Source organism: Aquarana catesbeiana, linkage group LG04, assembly GCF_042186555.1.
Source record: "Aquarana catesbeiana isolate 2022-GZ linkage group LG04, ASM4218655v1, whole genome shotgun sequence".
Classification (NCBI taxonomy): domain Eukaryota; kingdom Metazoa; phylum Chordata; class Amphibia; order Anura; family Ranidae; genus Aquarana; species Aquarana catesbeiana.
Genome location: NC_133327.1, coordinates 349,484,077 through 349,509,687, shown reverse-complemented (window position 1 = coordinate 349,509,687; position 25,611 = coordinate 349,484,077). Strand labels below are relative to the sequence as shown.

The window sequence follows — 25,611 nt, the reverse complement described above, 5'->3', positions numbered from 1 at the left end:
TTATAAAAGGAGGCTGAAAATCCATCGGGCCTGGACGTTTATGAAGTTTCAAGGATTTAATGGCTAATGTGACTTCCAAATTAGAGATTTGTTCATGTAAGGTATCTTGTATATTCGAAAGAGAGGGTAAGTGAATTGAGGAAAGTAAAGTAGAGTGTCTAGACTGTTTGGGTCTAGTGTGTGTGTGTGTGTGTGTGTGTGTGTGTGTGTGTGTGTGTGTGTGTGTTTTGATATAAGTTTTTGAGTTTTCTGCTGAATTGATTCAGTATTTTCAGTGGATTACTAGAATATGTGTTTTTGGTTATTTGTAGACGAATCGGTTTAGGATTGTGGTTAGCTCTCCGAAGAGCTAATGCTAAAAATGTGGTTGGTTTGTTTGCTTTCATATATAATGTATGTTTTGTTCTACGAAGTCTGTACAGCCGAGTCTGTTAGGAAAAGGTCCAATTCTAATTTAGCTTTATCATAGATAAGTTTGGTGGAATTAGAAGGTGATTTTTGAAAATCTTCAGAGGCTTTATAGAAGGTATCCTCTAGTTTATTTTGAATATTTTGTTTAGTTTTACGGTGGTAAGAGGCTTGGCTGATACAAACTCCTCTAGTAGACGGCTTGAGAGCTTCCCATAAAGTCAGTGGATTTGTGTCTGTTGGTTTGTTGTTTACTAAGTAATCTTCGATAGCTTTTTGGATACTTAGACGATATGTAGGGTCAACTAATAAGTTGTCATTTATATTCCAGGATCTATAATTAGGTCTAGGAATCAGAGACGAGAAAGTTGTTATGACCATATTGTCATCTGACCAGGCACATGGGATAATCAATGAATTTTGTATTAGTGGTACAGTACCAATATGGACAAATTGGTGATCAATACGAGAAAATGTTTTGTGAGGATGAGAATAATGTGTGTATTGTCTTCTCTTGGGATTTTGTTCACGCCAAGAATCAATGGGGGCTTTGTCTAAGAGAGGGTATATCACTTGGTTTGAATCACCACAAATGATAAGGGTACCTTGTTTGTGGGATTCCACTACTGAAAATAGATGTGAGAGAAACGATAGGGGATTTCTATTTGGAGCGTAATATGAAACAATAGTTACAACATTATCTAACAATAGACCGGTAATTATTATGTAACGTCCTTCAGGGTCTTTTATTTCTTTCTGCAGTATGAAGGGGGTAGTATTGTGAAACGATATTAGCACACCTCTTTGTTTCGTTAATGCTGATGCCATATAGACTTGAGGATATTAGCGATTTATAAATTTAGGGGCAGATGAAACTGAGAAGTGTGTTTCCTGCAGGCATATAACATGTGCAGAAAGTGATGAGAAGGAGTGAAAAGCTTTTGTTCTTTTTTTTGTGGTGAATTAAGACCCTGGGCGTTAAGCGACAATATGTTTTTAAAGACATTTTTTTTAAAAGCAAATATATAGAATAATAAACACTTCTTGAAAATGTATAATTAAATCGATAAATAAATAAGTAGGAAATAAAATAAAAAATAAGGAATAATAATGAATAAAAAAATAATAAATAAAAAATAGATGGGAAAGGGAAAAAAATTAAAAAAAATAAAAAGGGGGGGTAAAAGAAAAGGTAGGAAACGGAGAGTTTAGCAATGGTAAAACAAATTGACTAGTAGCCTAATATACCGATAAGAAAACTAAAAAAGAGAAGTTATTATGACCTATAAAGAAATATAGCTCCTATGAGGAGCTTGTATCCAAGGGTAGGTGATTTTATCACCTACCATTGGGTACTAACCGTCCAAAGAGTATCCGGCAAAAAGGGTCCGGTAACTCGAGGATCAAGTGAGAGGTGCAGTGGATTGTCTCCGGGACAATTGTAGCCTCTTCAAAAGTTGTATAAACATTTATTAAATAATACTAGTCAAGGATGATGTTTAAGGTATTATTAAAATAACTGAAAAAAGGATTAATCTTATAACCTAGCCTTTGAAAATCATTAAATAAAGGCAATTTATTAAACTGAAAAAAACCTGCAGAAAGATGCTGAAGCATTATGGATATATAAAAAAAAGAGAGAGGAAACCATCTAAAAACTTAGAATATTACTATATTTGTAAACTTATAAGGATAAAGTAATCAACCTTGAAAAGGTAGTATGGTCTTTTCCATTGAGAGTTCTTATGACTTGTCACTATTAATGTAGTGACTAAGGATTATAAGAATAGTGAATGAAATTTCTTCAAAAATTTATTAGTCCATCTGTTCTTCAGAATTCGGAGGTGGAGAAGCAAAACAACCCCTTTTATTGGAGGTGGAGAGAAATTGTTGTTCTACCCAGCAATTTTCTTGCTGGGTAGTGGGTGAAGTCGATGAAGCTCGTCGTTTAGAGCCTTCTGATGCATTCTCTGGGATTGTCAATCGAAGATCGTAGATTGCAGTTAGAAGGTCATCCTTAGTCTTGCAGGTGAATGTGGTACTTTTATGAGTGAATCGAAGAGCGAATGGAAAACTCCGATAGGTAATGTGATGGTACTGGAGAATCTGTAAATGTGGCTTCATTTCTTTTCTTTTGAGGAGAGTCTGTTGTGAAAGATCTTGAAATATTTGGTAACGCTGACCAGTGGCGTCGCTAGGGGGTGGCTTTTGGGGCTATAGCCCTGAACCTGGGGCCCATAGCCCCGAGTCTCTGCAGGGGTCCTTAAGGGGAGGGGAGGTTCTCTGGGGACCCTGATGTAAGTGGGGGGCTCTCTGGGGACCCTGATGCAAGCAGGAGGCTCTCTGGGGACCCTGATTTTAAGGGGGAGGCTCTCTGGGGACCATAATGTAAGGGGGGCTCTCTGGGAACCCTGATGTAAGTGGGGGGCTCTCTGGGAACCCTGATGTAAGTGGGGGGCTCTCTGGGTACCCTGATGCAAGGGGGAGGCTCTCTGGGAACCCTTATGTAAGTGGGGGGCTCTCTGGGGACCCTGATGCAATGGGGAGGCTCTCTGGGAACCCTGATGTAAGTGGGGGGCTCTCTGGGGACCCTGATGCAAGGGGGAAGCTCTCTGGGAACCCTGATGTAAGTGGGGAGCTCTCTGGGGACCCTGATGGAAGGGGGAGGCTCTCTGGGACCCTGATGCAAGGGGGGGGCTCTCTAGGGACCCTGATGTAAGGGGGGGCTCTCTAGGGACCCTGATGTAAGGGGGGGGCTCTCTAGGGACCCTGATGTAAGGGGGGGCTCTCTGGGGACCCTGATGTAAGTGGCGGGCTCTCTGTGGATATACACACACACATGTATATTACTGTATATACATGTGTATGCCCGCCCAATCGTATGACTTTCTTTACTACGCTGCTATGGGCTCTAGCCCCAGTTCTTTTGTAGACCTAGCAACGCCCCTGACGCTGACCTTGAAAAATTAATGTGTCTTTATTGCATGCAGCTTCCATCAGCTGCTCCTTTGTTTTGAAGTAGTGTAATTTTAACACTATATCTCTGGGGGGGGGGGGGGGGGGGCGCGGCATCTTCTTTTATGGGGATTAATGATCTATGAATTCTATCCATCTCTAAACGTTCAATGGGGATTGAAGGGGCTAATTCCTGAAAGAGTGCTGTTATTGTTGATTGTAGATCTATTCTGTTTTCTGGTATACCACGGATTCGCAGGTTTGACCTCCGTGCTCTGTTTTCAAAATCTTGTAAACATAAATTAAGGATTGAATTCTCTTCTTTAAGGGCTTCTAATTCATCAGCATGAGCTGTGGTAATATCATTTATTTCCTTCACTTTGTGTTCTAATATTGATGTGCGGCGCCCTACCTCACAAATTTCTCTTGTAAGTTTTTCAGTTATTGTATCTGAGGTATTTTGGAGGGCTTTTTGTAAGACACGTTCAAATTAATAAGTCAGTGCCATTATGAATATCTTGTAATGATATAGGAGTTAATCTGAATTCAGAATCAGTGTCAATTAAATGTGGAGAGGAAGGGTTAGAATTCCCCTTTTGTGTCATTTTCTGAGGTAAAGTTGTGCGGGAGGAATGCGCAGCTGCCATTTTAGAAGCGTTTCTAGTCAGAGTTTCCTTGCCTGGTTGTTGTTTCAATTTTGTCTTTTTCCCATTAAACATGGTATGTCGTTGTGCTGTACAAGTTGGGGAATAAGATAGTTACCGTGGAGACAGGGCCGATCCTGGCCGGGGTGCACGGGGTGCACCGCACCCCAGCGCTGTAATCTCTTTGCAGAAGAGTGGCGCCGAGCTAGGTGGCCGGCGTCTAGCTATCGAACAGTGATGTCAGTCAGGGATGCCGCGGCCGCCCCAGCATTCAGAGCGCGCCGCCTCCGCGGCTAGTAAACATGCTCCGCCCACCTCTGCCATCTTCAGACAGCGTGGCTAAGAGGGAGCGGAGGGAGGACTAGTGCCTGGCTGGTCTGAAGTGGGAGGTGTGTCCAGCAGCCACTGCCCTACTCTGGGGATCTAGGACTCATGGAGCGGCGGTCGCTGGTGCTAGGAATGGATCCCGGGTTGGTGTGTGATCCCCGCTGTCATCTGGTTGAAGTGCCCGGCTGTGTGTGCGGAGTTGCGGCATATGTAGTAGGCAGAGTCCACTGTGCTTTGTTGGGAGAAGTGCCCGGAGTGGTTGCCTCCTGTCCCATCCTCCTCCCCCTCCTCCGATCATCATGCCGGATCAGATGAGTGTGTCGGAATTTATCACAGAGACCAATGAGGATTACAAGTCCCCCACCACCTCCAACTTCACCACCCGGCTCAGCCAATGCCGGAGCACCGTCACCGCCATCGAGGAGGTAAGGGGGGGGGGCACTCTGAGTGGGGGAGAGGGCAGAGTAGGTGGTGGATGTGATGATTGGCAGTGCCATGGTGGAGATCACACACTCGGCTCCACCATGAGGAGGACCTGGGATCATAGAGAGCAGATCAATGTCCAATGTGTCTATACAATGTATACTACACCTGAGGGGTGTCACCTCTCATCTCCTCCTACTATAGTCCTACTACACTCAGTGTACAATATCTCAGTGCACCAGTTCTTAGTGGTGGTTGCATTCATTTTCCTTTATTTCCCAACTTTATTTTCACCTGTGATCCTGCAAGTAAGTCTGTTGTTTTTCAACTTTCTTTAACAGATCTTACTGTCGTAAACGCAGCCACTGTGCCCATCAAACGCAGCCACTGTGCCCATCAAACGCAGCCACTGTGCCCATCAAACGCAGCCACTGTGCCCATTAAAAGCAGCTGCTGTTCCCATCAAACGCTGCCACTGTGCCCATCAAACGCTGCCACTGTGCCCATCAAACGCAGCCAGTCTCTGACAATTTCTTGTATCATGTCTGCAGTCTCTGACCATCTCTTGTACAATGTATTCAGGCTCTGACCATCTCTTGTACTATGTCTGCAGTCTCTGACCATCTCTTGTACTATGTCTGCAGTCTCTGACCATCTCTTGTATTATGTCTGCAGTCCCTGACCATCTTATGTATCATGTCTGCAGTCTCTGACCATCTTATGTATCATGTCTGCAGTCTCTGACTATCTTCTGTAGCATGTTTGCAGTCTCTGACCATCTCTTGTACTATGCATGCAGTCTCTGACCATCTCTTGTACTATGCATGCAGTCTCTGACCATTTCTTGTATCATATCTGCAGTCTCTGACCATCTTTTGTAGTATGTTTGCAGTCTCTGACCATTTCTTGTATCATATCTGTAGTCTCTGACCATCTTCTGTAGTATGTCTGCAGTCTCTGACCATCTCTTGTATCATGTCTGCAGTCTCTGACCATTTCTTGTATCATATCTGCAGTCTCTAACCATCTTTTGTAGTGTGTTTGCAGTCTCTGACCATTTCTTGTATCATATCTGCAGTCTCTGACCATCTCTTGTACTATTTATGCAGTCTCTGACCATCTCTTGTATTATGTCTGTAGTCTATGACCATCTCTTGTATTATGTCTGTAGTCTCTGACCATCTCTTGTATTATGTCTGTAGTCTCTGACCATTTCTTGTATCATGTCTGCAGTCTCTGACCATTTCTTGTATCGTGTCTGCAGTCTCTGACCATTTCTTGTATCGTGTCTGCAGTCTCTGACCATTTCATGTATCGTGTCTGCAGTCTCTGACCATTTCTTTGATCATGTCTGCAGTCTCTGACCATCCCCTGTAGTATGTTTGCAGTCTCTGACTATCTTGTTCTCTTTATTGTTAACCTGGGATCCTCCCATGATCTCTTAACAAAGACTCCTTAGGGGAGCATATCTGTGTTTGAGTCTTTGCAAAGGGGAGGAGTTAGTAAGATGACCACGTCCCCATGGGGGCGCCCAAAATATTTCTGCACCCAGGCGTCTGTGACCCTAGGATCGGCTCTGCGTTGAGATGCGGTTTTTGACCGTGACTCGATGATATGAGGCCATTATTGTCCCGGTGACAGCGGAGCTCTAAGCATCCATTTCTGTTTAGCAGCCTCGCGCATGCGCCTGTATTGCTGTGGTATTGTTCTAAACACGGGAAAGATGCGCTACTTTACAGGCATACTATAAACACCCCCCAGTTACGATATTTAAAGAAATATTTCATTTTTATTGTTTCACTTTAAGCATTATTAAAATCCCTGCTCCTGAAAAAACGTCCGTTTTTAAAAACTTTTTTTTTTTGCATTGATACATGTCCCCAAACACTTTTTATGACAAAAACTTGCATATAAGCCTTTAAAATGAGCACTTTTGGTTTTTCATGTTCGTGTCCCATAGACTTTAACGGTGTTCCGCGGCTTTCGAATTTGCCGTGAACACTGCATAAGGTTACGCTCCACTCAAACATCGAGCTCATCCCTATTGTACAATATAGAGAGTGCAGAGGTTGGGAGAATGAAATACACAGCATTGTGCATAGGGATAGAGTGCAGAGATAAAGTGTCTAACGCACTGCACACAGCACAAGGATTAGGAGTGCGTAACACGCAGATGTAGACAACCTCCCTTGTTCTTAACTGACGGGCAGCAGGACCAGTACCTGCAAGTGCTTCAGGTGCATAGTGGCAATCCCTGATAACTGGGCTCTATGGATGCTCTGCAGGGGGATTGACCCCCCTGACCCCCCCCCCCCCCCCCCCGGTTGCTGCTGAATGAAGTCCCTTAAGTGAGAAAAACATAGGTTTTTCGTCAATCGGCCTGTTGCAGCTGTAACAGCGTCATGTCTTCTGGGATAGACATGAACTGCTTTTGTTCCGGCATATCTATATATCTATAGTTAATGTGACCCTGGCAGCTTTTCAAGAAACCGCCACCAGAAAGGTATGTATATGCAGTCTACTTTAAGCAGGTATGTTGTAACCACAGGTGCTCCTGTGCTGACTGGATTAGTTTAAGTATGGCAGAGGTAGCATTATGTTGCCAGGCTACTTTTTATAAATGGGGACTGGGCACTGTGGCTGTCTATTATGTAGTCACTGAATTATTAAAACATAACCCTTATTTGGCTGTCAAGTTGATTGTATATTGTCATATATTGTCGGCAAAAATGCAGGCCAACAGTCCTTTTTTTTTTTTAACTAATGTTCTTGAACAGCAAGATATGCCTATACTTAAATGGCAAAATAGTCCTGTTTTTATTTCCTATTCATTTGAAAAGAAAATGCTGCAAGTTATGTTACCGTTAAAAAAAAAAAAAATCTGGTCCATTTTAGCCATATTTCTGATTGGCAGGAGTTGTCTTGCTGCCAGCATCTTCTGGAATGTGGCCACAAAGCAATTACGACACTAGAATGTAAATAACTTAAATCTGCACAAATGCAGTCTCTAGTATCTATTTTCTGCAGAAAAAGGCTGAAGCATTCCAGTTTTATCTGTTCAAGATCTTTTATAGGAAACTCTTGTTTAGAAATATTTAGGCCAATATCCTGCTGAAAAGGTTAATTGCCTGGCTGTAATGCTGTATTTTTTTTTAGTCTTTTCAGAATCACTAGCTTGTAACAGGTAGGCATGTATGCGGCAGATATCCAGGATACTTGTTCCAGGGCAGCTACTCAGAAAGTCTGAAGGTTTTTATGACAGCCATAAAGCTATCATTTTTAGATGTGTTTGTGGCTGGATCAGGTGAAGATCTCATGTTTTTAGCTGGCCCATAAACTCTCATATATAAGTTACCACGCTGATAGACACTAGCAGTAGCTGCTAGCACCACAGTTGACATATATTGTGTAATAAACCAGTAGTAAACAATTGCTGCCCTTGATTGAAAATGAATACACAAATAGATTAAATATAACGTGCACAAATTGAAAAAAGAAATGATAGGTTCAAGTCCTAAAAGCCTGTTGATCAGATAGACCAGCTCCGGCCGATTCATTGCATAGCATCTGGGACTTCATTTTAACAGTGCTGTATATACCAACTTCTTGTAAGTGTTCTATACATTTTAATACATTTGCTTTTGATGGTTTTACACTATGTACGATTGCTTGGTGTGTTTTTACATGTGCTCATGAGCTAGGGGACTGGTGTTCGAAGTGGAGTCCACCCTTGCCAGTGTCCTGTGGATCCATCCATGGAAAACACACATAGGTTTCTTTCCCTATTTGATGTCTAATCACTCCAGTTCTGGTGACTCATTGCCGTATGGTATTTGGGTCCATACTTTCCAGTAAGCATACTTTTACTATCTGTGGTGATGGATATCTTCACGTTGGTAGTCACTGTTTATGGATCGATTCTATCACAAATGGTCACCTATGAGGACTTTTAATAAGTAGCAGTACACCTTGGTGGCTCCTATTGGACACTTTATCTGATCAACCAGCTTTTGGGACTTGAACCTATCATTTCTTTTCTCAATTTGTGCACTTTATATTTAATCTATTTGTGTATTCATTTTCAATCAAGCACAGCACTTGGGGAATATAATCAAGGTTAGATAATATTTCACAAATGTTATTGTTCCCTATCTGATAAGATTGTACCAGCAGCCCCTCTCTTCATATATCTTGGCAAAGCTGAGTTTGCTTGGTAAATTTTATATTAGAACACACCAGAAGACATGTGAAAGAATGTGTAGCACCACAAGATGTCCGCATTGTAGACTTGTTTAGTACTGATATGTTACTGAAAAGTTTAATTTAACTACCTGTATGTCATTTTGAAGAGTATACATCTCTGGAAATGTAATTGGTTCAGTTATGTGCCATGTTCAGTTATTGCCTGAAGTTTCACTATAAAGCAGAGTTCCAGCCGTTTCTGTGTTTATTAAGTCAGCAGCTACAAAAAGTGTAGCTGCCGACTTTTAATAAACGCACACTCACCTGTCCCACAATCCAGCGATGCGGCCGCCTGAAGCCTCCGTTCTCTCCCCCCGCCTCTCCCCGCGCTAGCATCACTAGTGTGGGCACCTGGCTGTGACTGCTTGCGGCTTCACAGCAGGGTGCACACTGTGCATGCGCGAGACGCGCTGCGCATCCTGAATGGCCGGGCAATCTTCTGGGACCTGTGACGTGTCCCAGAAGATTGCAGGGAGGAGGAGAGGAGAACTTCTGCTCGAGTCGCCTAGGTGGATAGAGTGGAAGTGAGAGTTGGGTACCTGTCAACTAGGTACCCGCTCCCCCCCCCCCCCCCCAAAAAAAATGACATGCTAAGTAGAGCTGCACGATTCTGGCCAAAATGAGAATCATGTTTTTTTGCTTAGATTAAAAAGATCACGATTCTCGCGACGTAAAATCTTTCACATTATACAAAAAAAAATGGGATAACTTAACTGGTTAGATTTTTTTTTTTTTTTTTTTTTTTTAATTCATTAAAGTAATTTCTTCCAAAAAAATTTCATTTGAAAGACCGCTGCGCAAATACAGTGTGACATAAAATATTGCAACAAATTTTATTCTCTAGGGTGTCTACTAAAAAAATATATATGTTTGGGGGTTCTAAGTAATTTTCTAGCAAAAAAAAAAGATTTTAACTTGAAACCAACAAATGTCAGAAAAAGGTGTTTAAGTGGTTAAACTTTTTTCACTTACACAGGAAGTCTATTCAATTGACAAACTGTTACAATGTTTATACTTAAGTTCAACTGATAAAGAATGTTTTGTTTCTTGGCAGACTGCCCGGTTTTTCTCTTCCTTTCTTTTGAGGGCTGTGGCTTCAGAAGAGCAGAGAGAATTCTTTGCATAGAAAGAATTGTGAAACATTTTAGTCAAGATCGCGATAACGATTCTTGATGATTAATCACGATAACGATTCTTGACGATTAATTGTGCAGTTCTAATGCTAAGTATGGCATGGCAGGGGGTCACGAGTACTTTTGGGTGGAACTCCGCTTTAACAACTAAGAAAGAAAAAAGTGTAGCCAGTCAAATGTTTGCTTCTACAGTATATATTAAAGTGACTGTCAGAATAAAAATATAAGAAAGTGCCCCCTGCAATTACTACTATTCCCCATAAACATTTACTGTACAAAATAAGGTCCGTTGGCATGTACCATAGGGTGAGTACATGGATTGAAAGCTGGCTACAAGGGTGAGTTCAGAGGGTGGTGATAAATGGGGAGTACTCGGAATGGTCAGGGGTGAAAACACAGGGTTCTGTGTTGGGGCCAATCCTATTTAATTTGTTCATAAACGACCTGGAGGATGGGGTAAACAGTTCAATCTCTGTATTTGCGGGCGATACTAAGCTAAGCAGGGCAATAACTTTTCCGCAGGATGTGGAAACCTTGCAAAAAGATCTGAACAAATTTAATGGGGGGACAATTACATGGCAAATGAGGTTTAATGTAGAAAAAATGTAAAATAATGCATTTGGGTGGAAAAAATATGAATGCAATCTATACACTGGGGGAGAACCTCTGGGGGAATCTAGGATGGAAAAGGACCTGGGGTCCTAGTAGATGATAGCCGAGGTGATAAAAAAATCGGTAAATAAAAAACAAACACAGAGTGAGTGTCTGGCAAATGTTTTTTAACGCTACACAAATGCAACAAAAAATGTGCAGTTAAAGTTATTGTAAAGGTTCTTTTTTTTTTTAGCCACTTCAATACAGGACATTTATACACCCTTCCTGCCCAGACCAATTTTTAGCTTTTTTTCTTTGATAAAATTTTGCAAATAAGTCATTTTTGTTCATAAATTTGGGCCAAAATTTATACTGCTACATCTCTTTGGTAAAAATAACCCAAATTAGTGGATATTATTTAGTCTTTGTGAAAGTATGGTGCTAATCATTGAAAATTGATCACACCTGATGCACTGACGGCCTATCATATTTCTTGAGGCCTTGAAATGTCAGGAAAGTACAAATACCCCCCAAATTACCTCTTTTTGAAAAGTAGACAGTCCAAGGTATTTAGTAAGACGCATGGTGAGTTTTATGAAGTTGTAATTTTTTTCCCACAATTCTTGGGAAAATTAAGATTTTTTTTTTTCACAAAATTGTCATAATAAGTTATTTCTCACACACAGCATATGCATACTTCCAATCACACCCCAAAATACATTCTGCTACTCCTCCCGAGTATGGCAATACCACATGTGTGTGACTTTTACACAGCCTGTCCACACAGAGAGGTCCAACATGCAGGGCGCACCATCAGGGGTTCTAGGAGCATAAATTACACCTCTAATTTCCTAACGACCTATTACATTTGTGAAGGCCCTGGAGTACCAGGACAGTGGAATTACCCACAAAATGACCCCATTTTGGAAAGCAAACACCCCAATGGCTATTCTATGAGGCATAATGAGTCTTTTGAACGGTTCTTTTTTTCCACAAGTCTTCGGAAAACGTGGAAAGAAAATTAAAACGTATTTTTTTTACACAAAGTGGTCAGTTTATAAGATATTTCTAACTCAAAGCATGTATATAGCAAAAATGACCCCCCAAAACACATTCTGTTACTCCTCCTGAGTATGGCAATACCACATGTGTGAGACTTTTACACAGCCTGGCCACATACAGAGGCCCAACATGCAGGGAGCACCGTCAGGCGTTTTTGGAGCATAAATTACACCTCTAATTTCCTAACGACCTATTACACTTTTGAAGGCCCTGGAGCACCAGGACAGTGGAATTACCCACAAAATGACCCCATTTTGGAAAACAAACACCCCAACGTATATTCTATGAGGCATTATGAATGGTTAATTTTTCACACAAGTCTTCAGAAAACATGGAAAGAAAATGAAAATCTTTTTTTTTTTTTTTTTTTTTTTTTCTTACACAAAGTTGTCAATTTATAAGATATTTCTAACACATAGCATAGCATGTACATAGCAAAAATTACACCCCAAAACACATTCTGCTACTCCTCCTGAGTATGGCAATACCACATGTGAGACTCTTACACAGCCTGGCCACATACAGAGGCCCAACATAGAAGTATTACCTTCAGGCATTCTAGGAGCATAAATTACACATCTCATTTCATTCCTACCTATCACACTTTTGAAGGTCCTTGAGCACCAGGACAGTGGAATGACCCCATTTTGGAAAGCAAACACCCGAACGTATATTCTATGAGGCATGGGCTGCAAATAGGTACTCTGATAGGCTGGTGACAGGTACTCGTTACTCTGATGGGCTGGTGACAGGTACTCGGTTACTCTGATGGGCTGGTGACAGGTACTCGGGTACTCTGATGGGCTGGTGAAAGGCACTCGGGTAGTCTGATGGGCTACAGATAGGTACTCGGGTACTCTGATGGGCTGGTGACTGGTACTCGGGTACTCTGATGGACTACAGATAGGTACTCGGGTACTCTGGGCTGGTGACTGGTACTTGGGTACTCTGATGGGCTGGTGACAGGTACTCGGGTACTCTGATGGGCTGGTGACAGGTACTTGGGTACTCTGATGGGCTGGTGACAGGCACTCGGGTACTCTGATGGGCTACAGATAGGTACTCGGGTACTCTGATGGGCTGGTGACTGGTACTCGGGTACTCTGATGGGCTGGTGACAGGTACTCGGGTACTCTGATGGGCTGGTGACAGGTACTCGGGTACTCTGATGGGCTGGTGACAGGTACTCGGGTACTCTGATGGGCTGGTGACAGGCACTCGGGTACTCTGATGGGCTACAGATAGGTACTCGGGTACTCTGATGGGCTGGTGACTGGTACTCGGGTACTCTGATGGGCTGGTGACTGGTACTCGGGTACTCAGATGGGTGGTGACAGGTACTCAGATGGGCAGTGACAGGTACTCGGGTACTCAGATGGACTGTGACAGGTACTCGGGTACTCTGATGGGCTGGTGACAGGCACTCGGGTACTCCGATGGCCTGGGGACAGGTACTCAGGTACTCTGATGAGCTACAGATAGGTACTTTGGTACTCTGATGGGTGGTGACAGGTAGGATGGACTGTGACAGGTACTCGGGTACTCAGATGGGCTGTAACACGCTGTAATGGGCTGTAACACGTACTCAGGTACTCGGGTACTCTGATGGGCTGGTGACTGGTACTCGGGTACTCAGATGGGTGGTGACAGGTACTTACATGGGCAGTGACAGGTACTCAGATGTCCGCCGTCCACCCACGAGAGCCAGAATGGGGATCTGTAAACAGATACCCGTTTTGACAGGGGAGGTGAGAGAGATCTGCTGTTCCTAGTGATCAGGAACAGCGATCTCTCTCCTTCTCCAGTCAGCCCCCCCCTCACAGTTAGAAACACCTCCCAGGGAACACATTTAACCCCTTGATCACCCCCTAGTGGTAACCCCTTCCCTGCCAGTGGCATTTACACATAATCGGTGCATTTTTATAGCAGTGATCACTGTGTAAATGTCAGTGGTCCCAAAAAAGTGTCAAAAGTGTCCGATCTGTCCACAGTTTTTGAGCAGTCCCGCTCAAAATCGCAGATCGCCGCAATTACTAGTAAAAAAAAAAAAATATTAAAAATGCCATAAATCTTTCCCCTATTTTGTAGACGCTTTAACTTTTGCGCAAACCAATCAATATACGCTTATTGTGATTTTTCTTTTCTTTTTCTTTTTAACCAAAAATATGTAGAAGAATACATATTGGCCTAAACTGATGAAGACATTTTTTGGTGATATTTATTATAGTAAAAAATATTGTTTTTTTTTTTTTTTTCAAAATTGTCGCTTTTTTTTTGTTTATAGTGCAAAAAATAAAAACCGCAGAGGAGATCAAATACCACCAAAAGAAAGATCTATTTGTGCGAAAAGAAGGACCACAATTTTGTTTGGGTACAGCGTAGCACAACCGCGCAATTGTCAGTTAAAGCGACGCAGTTCTGTATAGCAAATAAATGGCCTGGTCATTAAAAGAGAAGTATGGTGTGTTTTTTAATAATCAAACTTGCCTTGGTAGATGCAGCATCAGGCCGATGCTGCAGCTGTCCCCGGCGTCTCTGCACTGCGAACCGAGCCACTGAACACCGCCGATGGCTCGGTTCTCACTCCTCTCCGAGCGGAGAGATGCTGCCTGTCAGTCAGCATCTCTCCTGCTCTGATCCTCCACACTCATTGGAGGGATGAGCTGTGGAGGGACGGGGAGTGGCCTTCTCAGCGACTCACTGAGACTGCCATCAGTCAAGGCAGCTGGCGGATCCAGACTTGGGGAGTGGGGATGACGAGCTACCTCGACTGATAGCAGTGACGTCAAAGGAGAGCGGACTTCAGACCGGACTTCAGAGTCTACTCTGACGGAAAGTCCGGTCGTGTGTATGCGGCATAACTGTTAACCACTCTACGGTGCTAAAACTTAGAGTAGGACTATAGGCAAAACTTTTTTTCATTTTGGATAGAGCAAGGGAGGGTTATAACCCCTGTCAGATTTTTTTTTTTTCGCCATCTGTGTCCATTGTGGAAATGTTTCTTCTCTTCCTGTCCCATAGCCAAAGAGGAAGTGAGAGGAAATCCCTGCAAATTAAGGGAATTCCTTGTCCCCATTGGAAGATTTCTCCTCTAATAACTTTTCGAAAAGTTTTGCCTTTAGTTATACTTTAATTCACTAAATTCTAACCCTTTGCCCATTTACCTAACCTTTAAACCAATTCTAGTGATTGTAGAGTCTCGTGTTTTTTTTCTTTTTTTTTTTTTTACTTTAAAAATAACAAACATATTATACTTACCTGCCCTGCGCAGCAGATTTGCACAGAGTAGACTGGATCCTCCTCTTCTCGGTTCCCTTGCCCTCCCTCCTGACAAGTGCACACATAACAAGCAGCTTGCTATGGGGGCACTCGAGCCGAGTCGCAGCTCTGTGTATCCATTTAGACACGGAGCCGTGGTTTGGCCCCTTCTCTCCACTCTCCTGATTGGCTATCTGACAATGATTGGCAGCAGCGGGAGCCAGTGGCGCTGCTGCGGTGTCTCAGCCAATCATAAGGGAGAGTCCCCCAGCGGAGGCTCTTTACCACATGATCAGCCGTGTCCAATCACGGCTGATGACGATGTAAACGGGAAGAGCCGTTGATCTGACAGACGTGAGTAGAGGAGAGCCGATCGGCGGCTCTCCTGACGGGGGGTCTGCACTGATTGTTTATCAGTGCAGCCCCCCCCTCGGATGCCCACACTGGACCACCAGGGAAGCCGCCAGGACCACCAGGGAAGCACCTAACATGTGGATGGCCAGGTACATCCCCCATGGCCATCCACTTGTGAAAATTGATGCCCAACATATGCCAATCGGTGCCCACAAATGGGCACTGACTGGCACCTCTTTGGCACAATAAGAACCAGTGATGCCCAGCAATGCCACCCATCAGTTCCATCAGTGCCACCTATTAGTGCCACCCATAAGTACCCATCAGTGCCACCCATAAGTACCCATCAGTGCCGCCTATGAGTGCCCATCAGTGCTGCCTATGAGTGCCTATCAGTGCCGCATATCAGTGCTACCTATCAGTACCCATCATGAGTGCCCATCAGTGCCACCTCATTGGTGCCAGCTCATCAGTGCCCTTCAGTGCCGCCATATCAGTGCCCGTAATTGAAGAAGAAACATTTTTAGCAGAAACAAAGAAAAACTTTTTTTTTTTTTCAAAATTTTCGGTCTTTTTTTATTTGTTGCGCAAAAAATAAAAATTGCAAAGGTGATCAAATGCCAGCAAAAGAAAGCTCTATTTGTGGGAACAAAATGATAAAAAATTAGTTTGGGTACAGTGTAGCATGACCGCGCAGTTGTCATTCAGTTTGCGACAGCACTGAAAGCTGAAAATTGGCTTGGGCAGAAAGGTGTATAAGTACCTGTTGTTATTGAAGTGGTTAATAAATTAAAAAAAAAACTAACCAGTAAAGTTAGCCCAATTTTTTTTTTTTTTTGTATAATGTGAAAGATTTTATGCAGTGGGAATTGTGATCTTTTATTCTAAGCAAAAACATTGTGATTCTCATTTTGGCCAGAATTGTGCAGCTCTACTCCATACTGCTGATAATGACGGTGTTAACTCATTAGTACACAGAAGCTACTTTAGGATTTTGGCATTCCACCCTTTTGATGGATACACCTTTTATTAGGTCAATTTATATCCAGTTAGTTGTTAGGTCCTGGAATTACACTGTTGGAAAATATTGATGATTAGGCAAAATCTGAAGGTCTGTGGGTATCTGAGCAATACATACATCTTTTATTGTATGTGTATCTTTATTCTTGAGTGCTTTATTCCCTTTGCATTGAATTTGTTGAGCGTCATACAATGAAAGGAAATTAAGTAGGGGGACTCCACTCTATTTTACAGTAGGACATTCACAGTAATAGAGAATTTCCCGTTGTAGTGTACAATTATGTATACATGATTTGCATGACAGCTAATTTTTCTAATGTGTTTATATATCTTATCTTTGCAGCTAATACAACTGATCATTAGCCACTTATCACTCCCAGACCTGTGTCGCCTGGCGCAGACATGCAAACTTCTTTATCAGCACTGCTGTGATCCTCTTCAATACACTCAGCTAAGTTTACAGCCTTATTGGGCCAGTTTGAATGATGCTTCTTTGGAGTACTTATTGCCACGATGCACACTAGTGCAGTGGCTCAATCTATCTTGGACTGGAAACAGAGGATTTATTTCTACCTCAGGTTTTAGCAGGTAATTTTTTTTTTGTTTTAATCTGGTCTAGTGGTTTATTTTTTTTGGATAGCTATAGAGCTGCACGATTAATCGTTAAGAATCGTCATCGCAATTTTTTTTCCCCCTTGCGATCTTGACAAAGTATTTCCCAAATCTTTCTATGGCTCTGCTGAAGTCGACAGCCATCAAAAGAAAGGAAGAAAAAAAACAGGCAGTCTGCCAAGAATCACAACATTCTTTAGCAGTGGAACTTAAGTATAAACATTGTAACGATTTGTCCTTTAGATCAAAGGAATACACTTTGGTGTGAAAATGAGGGAAGTTTAACCACTTAAACACTAAACCTTTTTCTGACATTTGTTGGTTTCAAGTTAAAATCATTATATATATAATATATCATATATATATATATATATATATATATATATATATATAATTTTTTATTTTATTCTAATTTTAATTTTTTTTTTTAGTAGAGACCCTAGAGAATAAAATGGTGGTTGTTGCAATATTTTATGTCACACTGTATTTGCGCAGCAGTCGTTTTTGGGAAAAAATTTACACTTTAATGAATTAAAAAAAAAAAACTAACCATTAAAGTTAGCCCAATTTTTTTGTATAATGTGAAAGATTTTACGCCGCGAGAATCGTGCTCTTTAAAAATCGTGATTCTCATTTTGGCCAGAATCGTGCAGCTCTAGATAGCTATCACACTTCAAGACAAAATTTTATTATAGTATTAATGATATTTTATTTTCCAGAACTGATTGTATTTTTTGCTATACGTGGTTAGTTTAAAGGGGTGTGTATGCGCAAGTATGAGTGTGGGTGTGTGTAGTAAATCAACATGTAGGCTTGAGAGATATTACAAAGTGTGCACAAAAGACACTTCATCAAAACATCCACTATATGAGAGAAGGCATGTGCCGTAAGGCTCGGTTCACACTGGGACGACTTGGGATCCGACTTGTCGCCCCTCAAGTCGCCCCAAGTCGCCCCAGAAAGAGATTCACATGACAGTGAATGGGAGCGTCTTAATAGACACTACTGAAGTCGCTCCGACTTCAGAGCGTACTCCCTGTACTACTTGGATCCGACTTGGTAGGCGACCTGTACCATAGAAATCAATGGAAGTCGCCTCCAAGTCGGATCTCTCTCTAAAGTCAAGCGACTTTGCAGGCAAAAAATTTTGTTTGCCCAGGCAAACCCCTCCCTCCCAGAGAGATGATTGTCCTGTGATTGGCCACAGCCGAAGTCGCCTGTCCTGGAGGCGACTTGAAGTCGCGTTGTAATTTGCTAAAGTCGCGCTGAAGTCGCGTTGAAGCCGCGTTGAAGTCGCCGTACAAAGTCGCGCTGAAATCGTGTTGCCCCTGTGTGAACCGAGCCTAATGGTGTGTCACTAGTCCAGAGTACAACCTGAAACATCACAATGCATTTTATTGGGTTTAGATGTGCAATCTGTTGTTTTTACGGGTGCAAAGGCTACACAGGATATTTCTTGTGAAAGTAACTGAATAAATAAGTTGATTGTTTTGACTGATGGGTCCCAGTTCCAAGACTCGGGGTGGCATAAAACTCTGTACAGGGATGCTTTGGCCCATCAACCCTCAACACTTCTTTCATGCATTAATATCTGCTTAGCAGGCTTTAACACCAAGCCATTACAAGATCGCTGTGGATGCCTCGATGGCCTGTCAGTTGTTATCAAGGCCAAAAAGCTACTAAAGTAGTACTAAAAACGAGGCTTTATTTTTCTTGCGATTGAATAATATTTGTTGTGTATAACAATTATTCTACCCTTTCTTGTTAAAATACAGTTGTAGATACCAAAATACTGTGCCTGTTATAACTGTTAAGGTAGGTAGCCCAAGATAGTGCTCAATGTGTATTTTTGTGAACACAAATTATATTTTTTTGCCATTGCAACAAGGATACTTCCATTTCTTGTTTTTAAAGCGGGGTTCCCGCTTAAAAAAATCTAATTAAAAGTCAGCAGCTACAAATACTGCAGCTGCTGACTTTTAATAATCGGACATTTACCTGTCCCAGGGTCCAGCAATGCGGGGGATCGAAGCCCCGCTCATCCCCCCCTCCGCTCGGAGGTGCTGGCATTTTAACTGTGGGTGCCCGGCTGTGACTTCACAGCCGGGCACCCACTGCGCATGCGCGAGTCACTCGCCGTCACTGGCCGCGCATTCATCTGGGACCTGTCACGTCAACCGTTCAAGAGGGAGAGGGGATAGGTGATCTCCCTTCCTGCGCCGAGAGAAGTGACGTCAGGAGCCCAGGCGCAGAAGGAGGCAGACTACGAGGGACCCCCTAACAACAGGCATTTAGAGGTGAGTAAAAAAAAAATTTCTCCAAAATGTTTTTTTTTTATTAAGCGCATTAATAATTTTTTTTGGGGTGGGGGGGGGGGGGGTGGGTGTAGAACTCCACTTTAACCTTTAAGATAAAAATTCTCTGAAAGTGACAGTTATTATAGAACCTTTTTGTTCAGCATATTCCAGGTCTATCATCTGATATTACCTGACATTTCTAATTAGATAATTGGGTGCAATTAAAGACAAATAAGCTGTTCACTTTGCATGGGAATTTGCACTTTGCAACTCTTGGTGAATGTGGTAAAAATTCCCTTGCAACACAACGATTTTGCCTTTAGTAAATCAATCCTCATGTTTCAAGATGACCTGAAGTTCTGCACATGGGTATCGCACACATTTCAAAAACTGAAAGCTGAGCTGGTGCACTTATGTTTGGCTGGAACATGATAATGATTTCTTAGTAATTTGAAAGGTGTTTTCAATAGGGGACAGCATGCAAATTTGTTTATCAAACAACTCTTATGTTCAGTAGCAACCATCAAATTTTTTTTTTTTTTTTTTTTTTTTTTACTATTCTAGCTGTTTTTCCTATGCAAGTTTAAATCTGGTTGGTCTGGTCTGGCTGGGCTTCTCAGGCATGTTAAATAAACAGTACAGTAAGTCCCCTACATACGAACCTTCGAGTTGCAAACTTTCAAAGATGTGAACATGCGTTTGCACATTTTTTTTCGTTCAGCCCAGCGGGCTAAATGGGAAAAAAAAACCGCACAGATCACTGTACCAACACAAGCAATGTTGGTGCAGAGATCTCCCCAGCTGTGCTATTGTGTTTTAACAGGGGGACTCCCCCACCAGAACACAATGATCAGTGCTCGCAGGCTTTGTCTGTAAGCACCGATCTTTGTTGGACTTAAGAGCAAGCTCCGGGAATGGGACTCGTTCGTAAGTAGGGACTTATTGTACACAAAGCCATCATGTCACAATTCTCTCTGTTTCTAAATGCATTTTAGGCTACAAGTACGGAGGGTCAAGAATGTCCTGTTCATATCTTCTGCGTCTTTGGTAAACATTCATTCTTGGCAGCATTGCAATGGCATTTAGTGCTGTACATTTCATGTCTTAGAGAGATTCCCAGCCTTTGTCAGCAATTAATCAACTTTTTTGAATGTGGTAATGAGAGGAACATGCACATCACTTTAGTTATTATTGTTGAATCATATAATGGAATTTTAGATCTCTGCTTGGCTTTAAATCTGTTAGATTGTGTAGAAACACAGGTACCGAGTAACTGCTGGCAGGCTGTTGGGAACCACATCAAAGGTAACCAAAACCCTCTGCTTCAATGGATAACTAAACCCAAGAACAAAATGTGATAAACTAGAGCTTACAAGTCTGTAGTGGTGATGGCTTTATTTGTTTTCTTTTTTCAGGCTAGAAACAAGTACAGGTAATATCTGTTTATCTTGCCAGAAATGCAGTATCCTTGTCACATCCTGTGAGCAAAACAAAAAGCACAAACAACCTTATCTTCCTTTTGTAATAGTGTCATCAGCTTCCATGTAATGGGGGTGTACAAAGACAGTGGGTGACAGTCATGGCTTCTTTATTAGATACAGTGGAGGAGTGAGTGTAGCCGCTCCAGAAATGTGTTATTCACAAGATTAGCAGATGAAAATTTAAGAGAGAAAAGCCAGGAAATAAACAAATGCACCCACCAAATTTAACTGCTTCCCGACCAGCCCCCGCAGTTATACTGTGGCAGATTGCTCCCCTGAGCGAGCCGCCGTAGCTGTACGTCGGCTCTTTAAGATGCTGTAGCAGGCACGCGGGCCACCGGAGGCGCCCGCTGCGTGTCCCTGGAGCCAATGCGCGCGCCTGCCGGGCACCCACGATTTATCGTGACAGCTCGAGAACCAGGATCTGTGTGTGTAAACACACAAATCCCGTTTCTGTCAGGGACTAGGAGAGAGATCGTGTGTTCCTACTAAGTAGGTACAACGATCTTTCTCCTCCTCTAGTCAGCCACATTCCTCCCACAGTTAGAACACACATAGGGAACACAGTTAACCCCTTGATCGCCTCCTAGCGTTAACCCCTTCCCTGACAGTGACATTTATACAGTAATCAGTGGCTATTTATAGCACTGATCGCTGTATAAATGTCAGTGGTTCCAAAAAAGTGTCCGATCTGTCCGCCACAATGTCTCGATTAAAAATCGCAGATCGCCGCCGTTACTAGTAAAAAAAAAAAAAAAAAAAAAAAAATAATAAAAATGCCATAAATCTATGCCCTATTTTGTAGACGCTATAACTTTTGCATAAACCAATCAATATACACTTATTGCGATATTTTTTTTTTTTACCAAAAATATGTAGAAGAATATATGTCGGCCTAAACTGAAGAAGAGTTTTTTTTTTTTTTTTTTTTTTTTACATTTTTTGGGGGGGATATTTATTATAGCAAAAAGTACAAAATATTGTTTGTTTTTTTTCAAAATTGTGGCTCTTTTTTTATTTATAGCACAAAAAATAAAAACTGCAGAGGTGATCAAATACCACCAAAAGAAAGCTATATTCTTGGGGAAAAAAGGACATACATTTTGTTTGGGTACAACGTTGCATGACTGCGCAATTGTCAGTAAAGCAACGCAGTGCCGTATTGCAAAAAATGGCTTGGTCATTAAGGGGAAAAGGGGGGTAATGGTCTGAAGAACCACTCTAACACCTCCATCCCTAAATGCAACAAGAAAAGGGAAGGCAGCCCTGGGAGGTGGGAGAGATTTGGGACATTTCCACACTAAGTGCAATAAAAATGTTTTATTGATCACAGAATGCTATAAAAACAACTGGGAACAGCAATGAATGTGCGTTACCCGGCATAGTGGCCTAGTTTCAAGCATAAGTAAAAAAACAACTACAATTCGTTACACTTAATTAATACATCCATAAAAAGCAATGTACATGATGAGTTGCTGATGAACAAAAATTGCACATACATCATTTGAATTGGTAAAATACATAATACATAATACACGTGCATAATTGCAGCAGTATATAACCATGGTATGACCAGCTTCAGATACCCAACATTATGGGCATATACATGGCATCGATGGTACCCTACGCGTTTCGCGAGTCTTATCTCGCTCATCAGGGGCCGATGCATAATTCATGTGTCTATAACAAAGATATTAGAAATGGTAAGAGTATATAAGTGACTAAATGAATCGGGGTAAGGACGATAGTTGGCAAGGGAGGTCGATGGAACAACGACCTCATACTTACCACTCGACTGGACCGGGTCGCCAAACCACTAGGTGTCAGAATGGCGGCAATAAGCAACGCCGATTCGGGGGCTGAGGGGGCGTGGCAACCAGAAACAATAGCAGGAAAGACCAGGACGCACAGCGCGGACTGCAGGAGGCATGTGGTTGGTGGTCTGAGTGTGTCCATACCATGTCTAGAAAAAATGTATGTAAGAATACATGGGTCTCAACAGAGCTACTGAAAACAAACTAAGCGTCAGAAGGTAATCTCTAACCCTGAAAAATGACCAAAAGAGGGGTTGTATTAAAAATAAAAAGTGGGATATATATACAAGATAAAATTGATTTTTAATATGGAAAGTTTGTTTTTATAGCATTCTGTGATCAATAAAACATTTTTATTGCACTTAGTGTGGAAATGTCCCAAATCTCTCCTACCTCATTTAAAGTCCCAGGGCTGCCTTCCCTTTTCTTGGGTCATTAAGGGGAAAATCTTCCAGGGCTGAAGTGGTTAAGAACTGCTAAGCATTAATGTATTACACTTTTGTTTTTAGATATACTTTAACATATATGTAAACCTAAAATGTCTAAAAAGCTTTATATATATATGTATGTATGTGTGTGTGTGTATATATGTGTGTATATATATATATATATATATATATATATATATATATATATATATATATATATATATATATATATATATATATATATATATATATATATATATATATATATATTTGATTTCAAACTTTGTGATCATGGTCATTGTGAATAGCTATTAAGTATCTGGTGATCCTGCCAGTATCTTCTTCTTAGCCACGCTTTCCATGTAAAGGTTCAGGCCTCATGCACACTGAAGTTTTTACAGCTGCTGTCTTATCTTATCTTTAGTTTTCAGGTGTTTTTTTTTCTACAGCCATTAAACTCACCAGCGTGTTATCCTATATGACCATGCCCACAGGCTGTTTATGAAAGAAGAAAAAAGGCGTGTGACCTAATACATGAACCAAAATAAAAAAGTTTATTCTAAACAAATTGGTATATACAAAGAAAAATACTACGTGTTCATGAATAAATAAATTACAATATTTTCATTTGATAAAATTGATTCCCATACAAGGGTAAAACTGGATGAATGGCTAACGCGTTTGGAGGGGTTTCCTCTTCATCAGAGCCTTGGAAAATGAAAAATGGTCTGTATACTGTGGTAGGTCTATATAGAGAGAAAGTATATAAGAAAACCAAACAAGGGTTTACACTGCGCTAGATGTCTTAATTGAAACAAATGGGTATTATATTAAATTAAATTAAATTAAACTACCCCAATATCCAGAAAGCAGCCAGCATCAAAGAGTCAGATACAAGCACCCTAAATACAAATAGATAAAAACGATGCAGTGCTAAAAGTGAGCAATAAATGAAAAATCAATAAGCATCTAAAAAGAAAAAAATACATATATATATATATATATATATATATATATATATATATATATATATATATATATATATATATACCACAGTATGTCATGAAACCGTGCTATAAATAATTAATTTGTTCATCAAAATTGACAAAATAAAAAATAAAGTGAAGAGAACTATTCAAATATAAAAAAATCACAATATATAAAAGAGTCCCATCACACACAGTGCAAAAAAGCATATATGTAAAAGTCCATAAATAATCCAGGAAATGATCCCAAAAACGTAGTGAAAAGAATCCAGACTTCCAAGAGTTAAAAACACCCAAGGGAGTAATGAGGCTCCTTACCAACTACACTGACCACACAAGTGGTCACAGCAAGCATTAGGGAATAATAAGGTCTCCCAACAACCTATACCGGCATCTTGTAATAAGGCTGGATCTGCATTGGCTCATGTAGGAGTACAACTGCAGGAGCTGCTTGGTAGATAGGGTTCTTTGTTTTCTGCCTCAACTCGGAGAACAACCTTAGTCCCACTGACACACCAGGTTAAGCAAATGGATACTGCTACTCCATGGAAATGGTAAACAGCAATGGAGATGGGTGTGGCTGGAGATCTTTTTTATTCTATATAGAGAGAAAGGACTGGATGGGTGATATGTCACATGATAGATGGTATATTTCTATAGGCGGATTCTCCTTTATTCTAGTAGTTACATACTTAGTAAGGTTGAAGACACCAGTCCATCCAGTTCAACCTGAGTGTGGGTACGTGTCTACAATTGTCCCTATCCCTATACATTGTGTCTCATTAAGATGCTGATCTATTATTATTATTTTACTATTATTTTTTTATTATTATTTTTATGTAAGGTACCCATATAGCGCCGTCAATTTACGCAGCGCTCCACACATACATCGCACATTCACATCGGTCCCTACCTTCAAGGAGCCCACAATCCAAGGTCCCCAACTCACATTCATATACTAGGGCCATTTTTTTTGGACAGAAGCCAATTAACCTACTAGCATGTCTTTAGAGTAGTAGTATTTCTTTCCACATCGCAGAACTCTATATAAGACAGATGCCAAATAGATATAGGTAGAATTGCAGACGCTACTCAGAATGTTATATGAATGGATGCTTTATGAAAAAGTTATATTACAGAATGACAGATTAATAAAAATATATATATATATATATATATATATATATATATATATATATATATATATATATATATATATATATATATATATATATATATATATATTAGTATTGATATTATGTGTTATTGCAGACATGAAACATTACAGCTGCAAAAGCCCTCCTCACTGGAGTAAGTTGACGGAAATGCAAATATAAAAATCACATTACATAAACGCACACATATTTATATATACGCACATGTATATGCATATGCACAATGAACCTAACTTTTATGAACATACAGACTCCTGCAATGAGAGAAGATGAATGGGTTAAATTAGTAGTACAAGTGGAAGTGATGGTGTAGAGAACAGTACGAGGTTGACAGGCTGCGTGATGCCATAGTGACAAAAAATTGTGATAGAGTTAATTGGTTTGCTAAGTGAAGTGTG

General features: G+C 41.1%; 1 protein-coding gene across 2 annotated transcripts in view; it reads left to right on the top strand.

The window, feature by feature from the left end:
* FBXL4 (F-box and leucine rich repeat protein 4) overlaps positions 1-25,611 on the top strand; it is a 103,314-nt gene that overhangs the window by 19,841 nt on the left and 57,862 nt on the right. For both annotated transcript variants that reach the window (XM_073626980.1, XM_073626981.1), the window contains exon 4: positions 16,764-17,008. In XM_073626980.1, the coding sequence (XP_073483081.1) occupies positions 16,764-17,008 (245 nt within the window). The remainder of the gene's footprint in view (positions 1-16,763; positions 17,009-25,611) is intronic.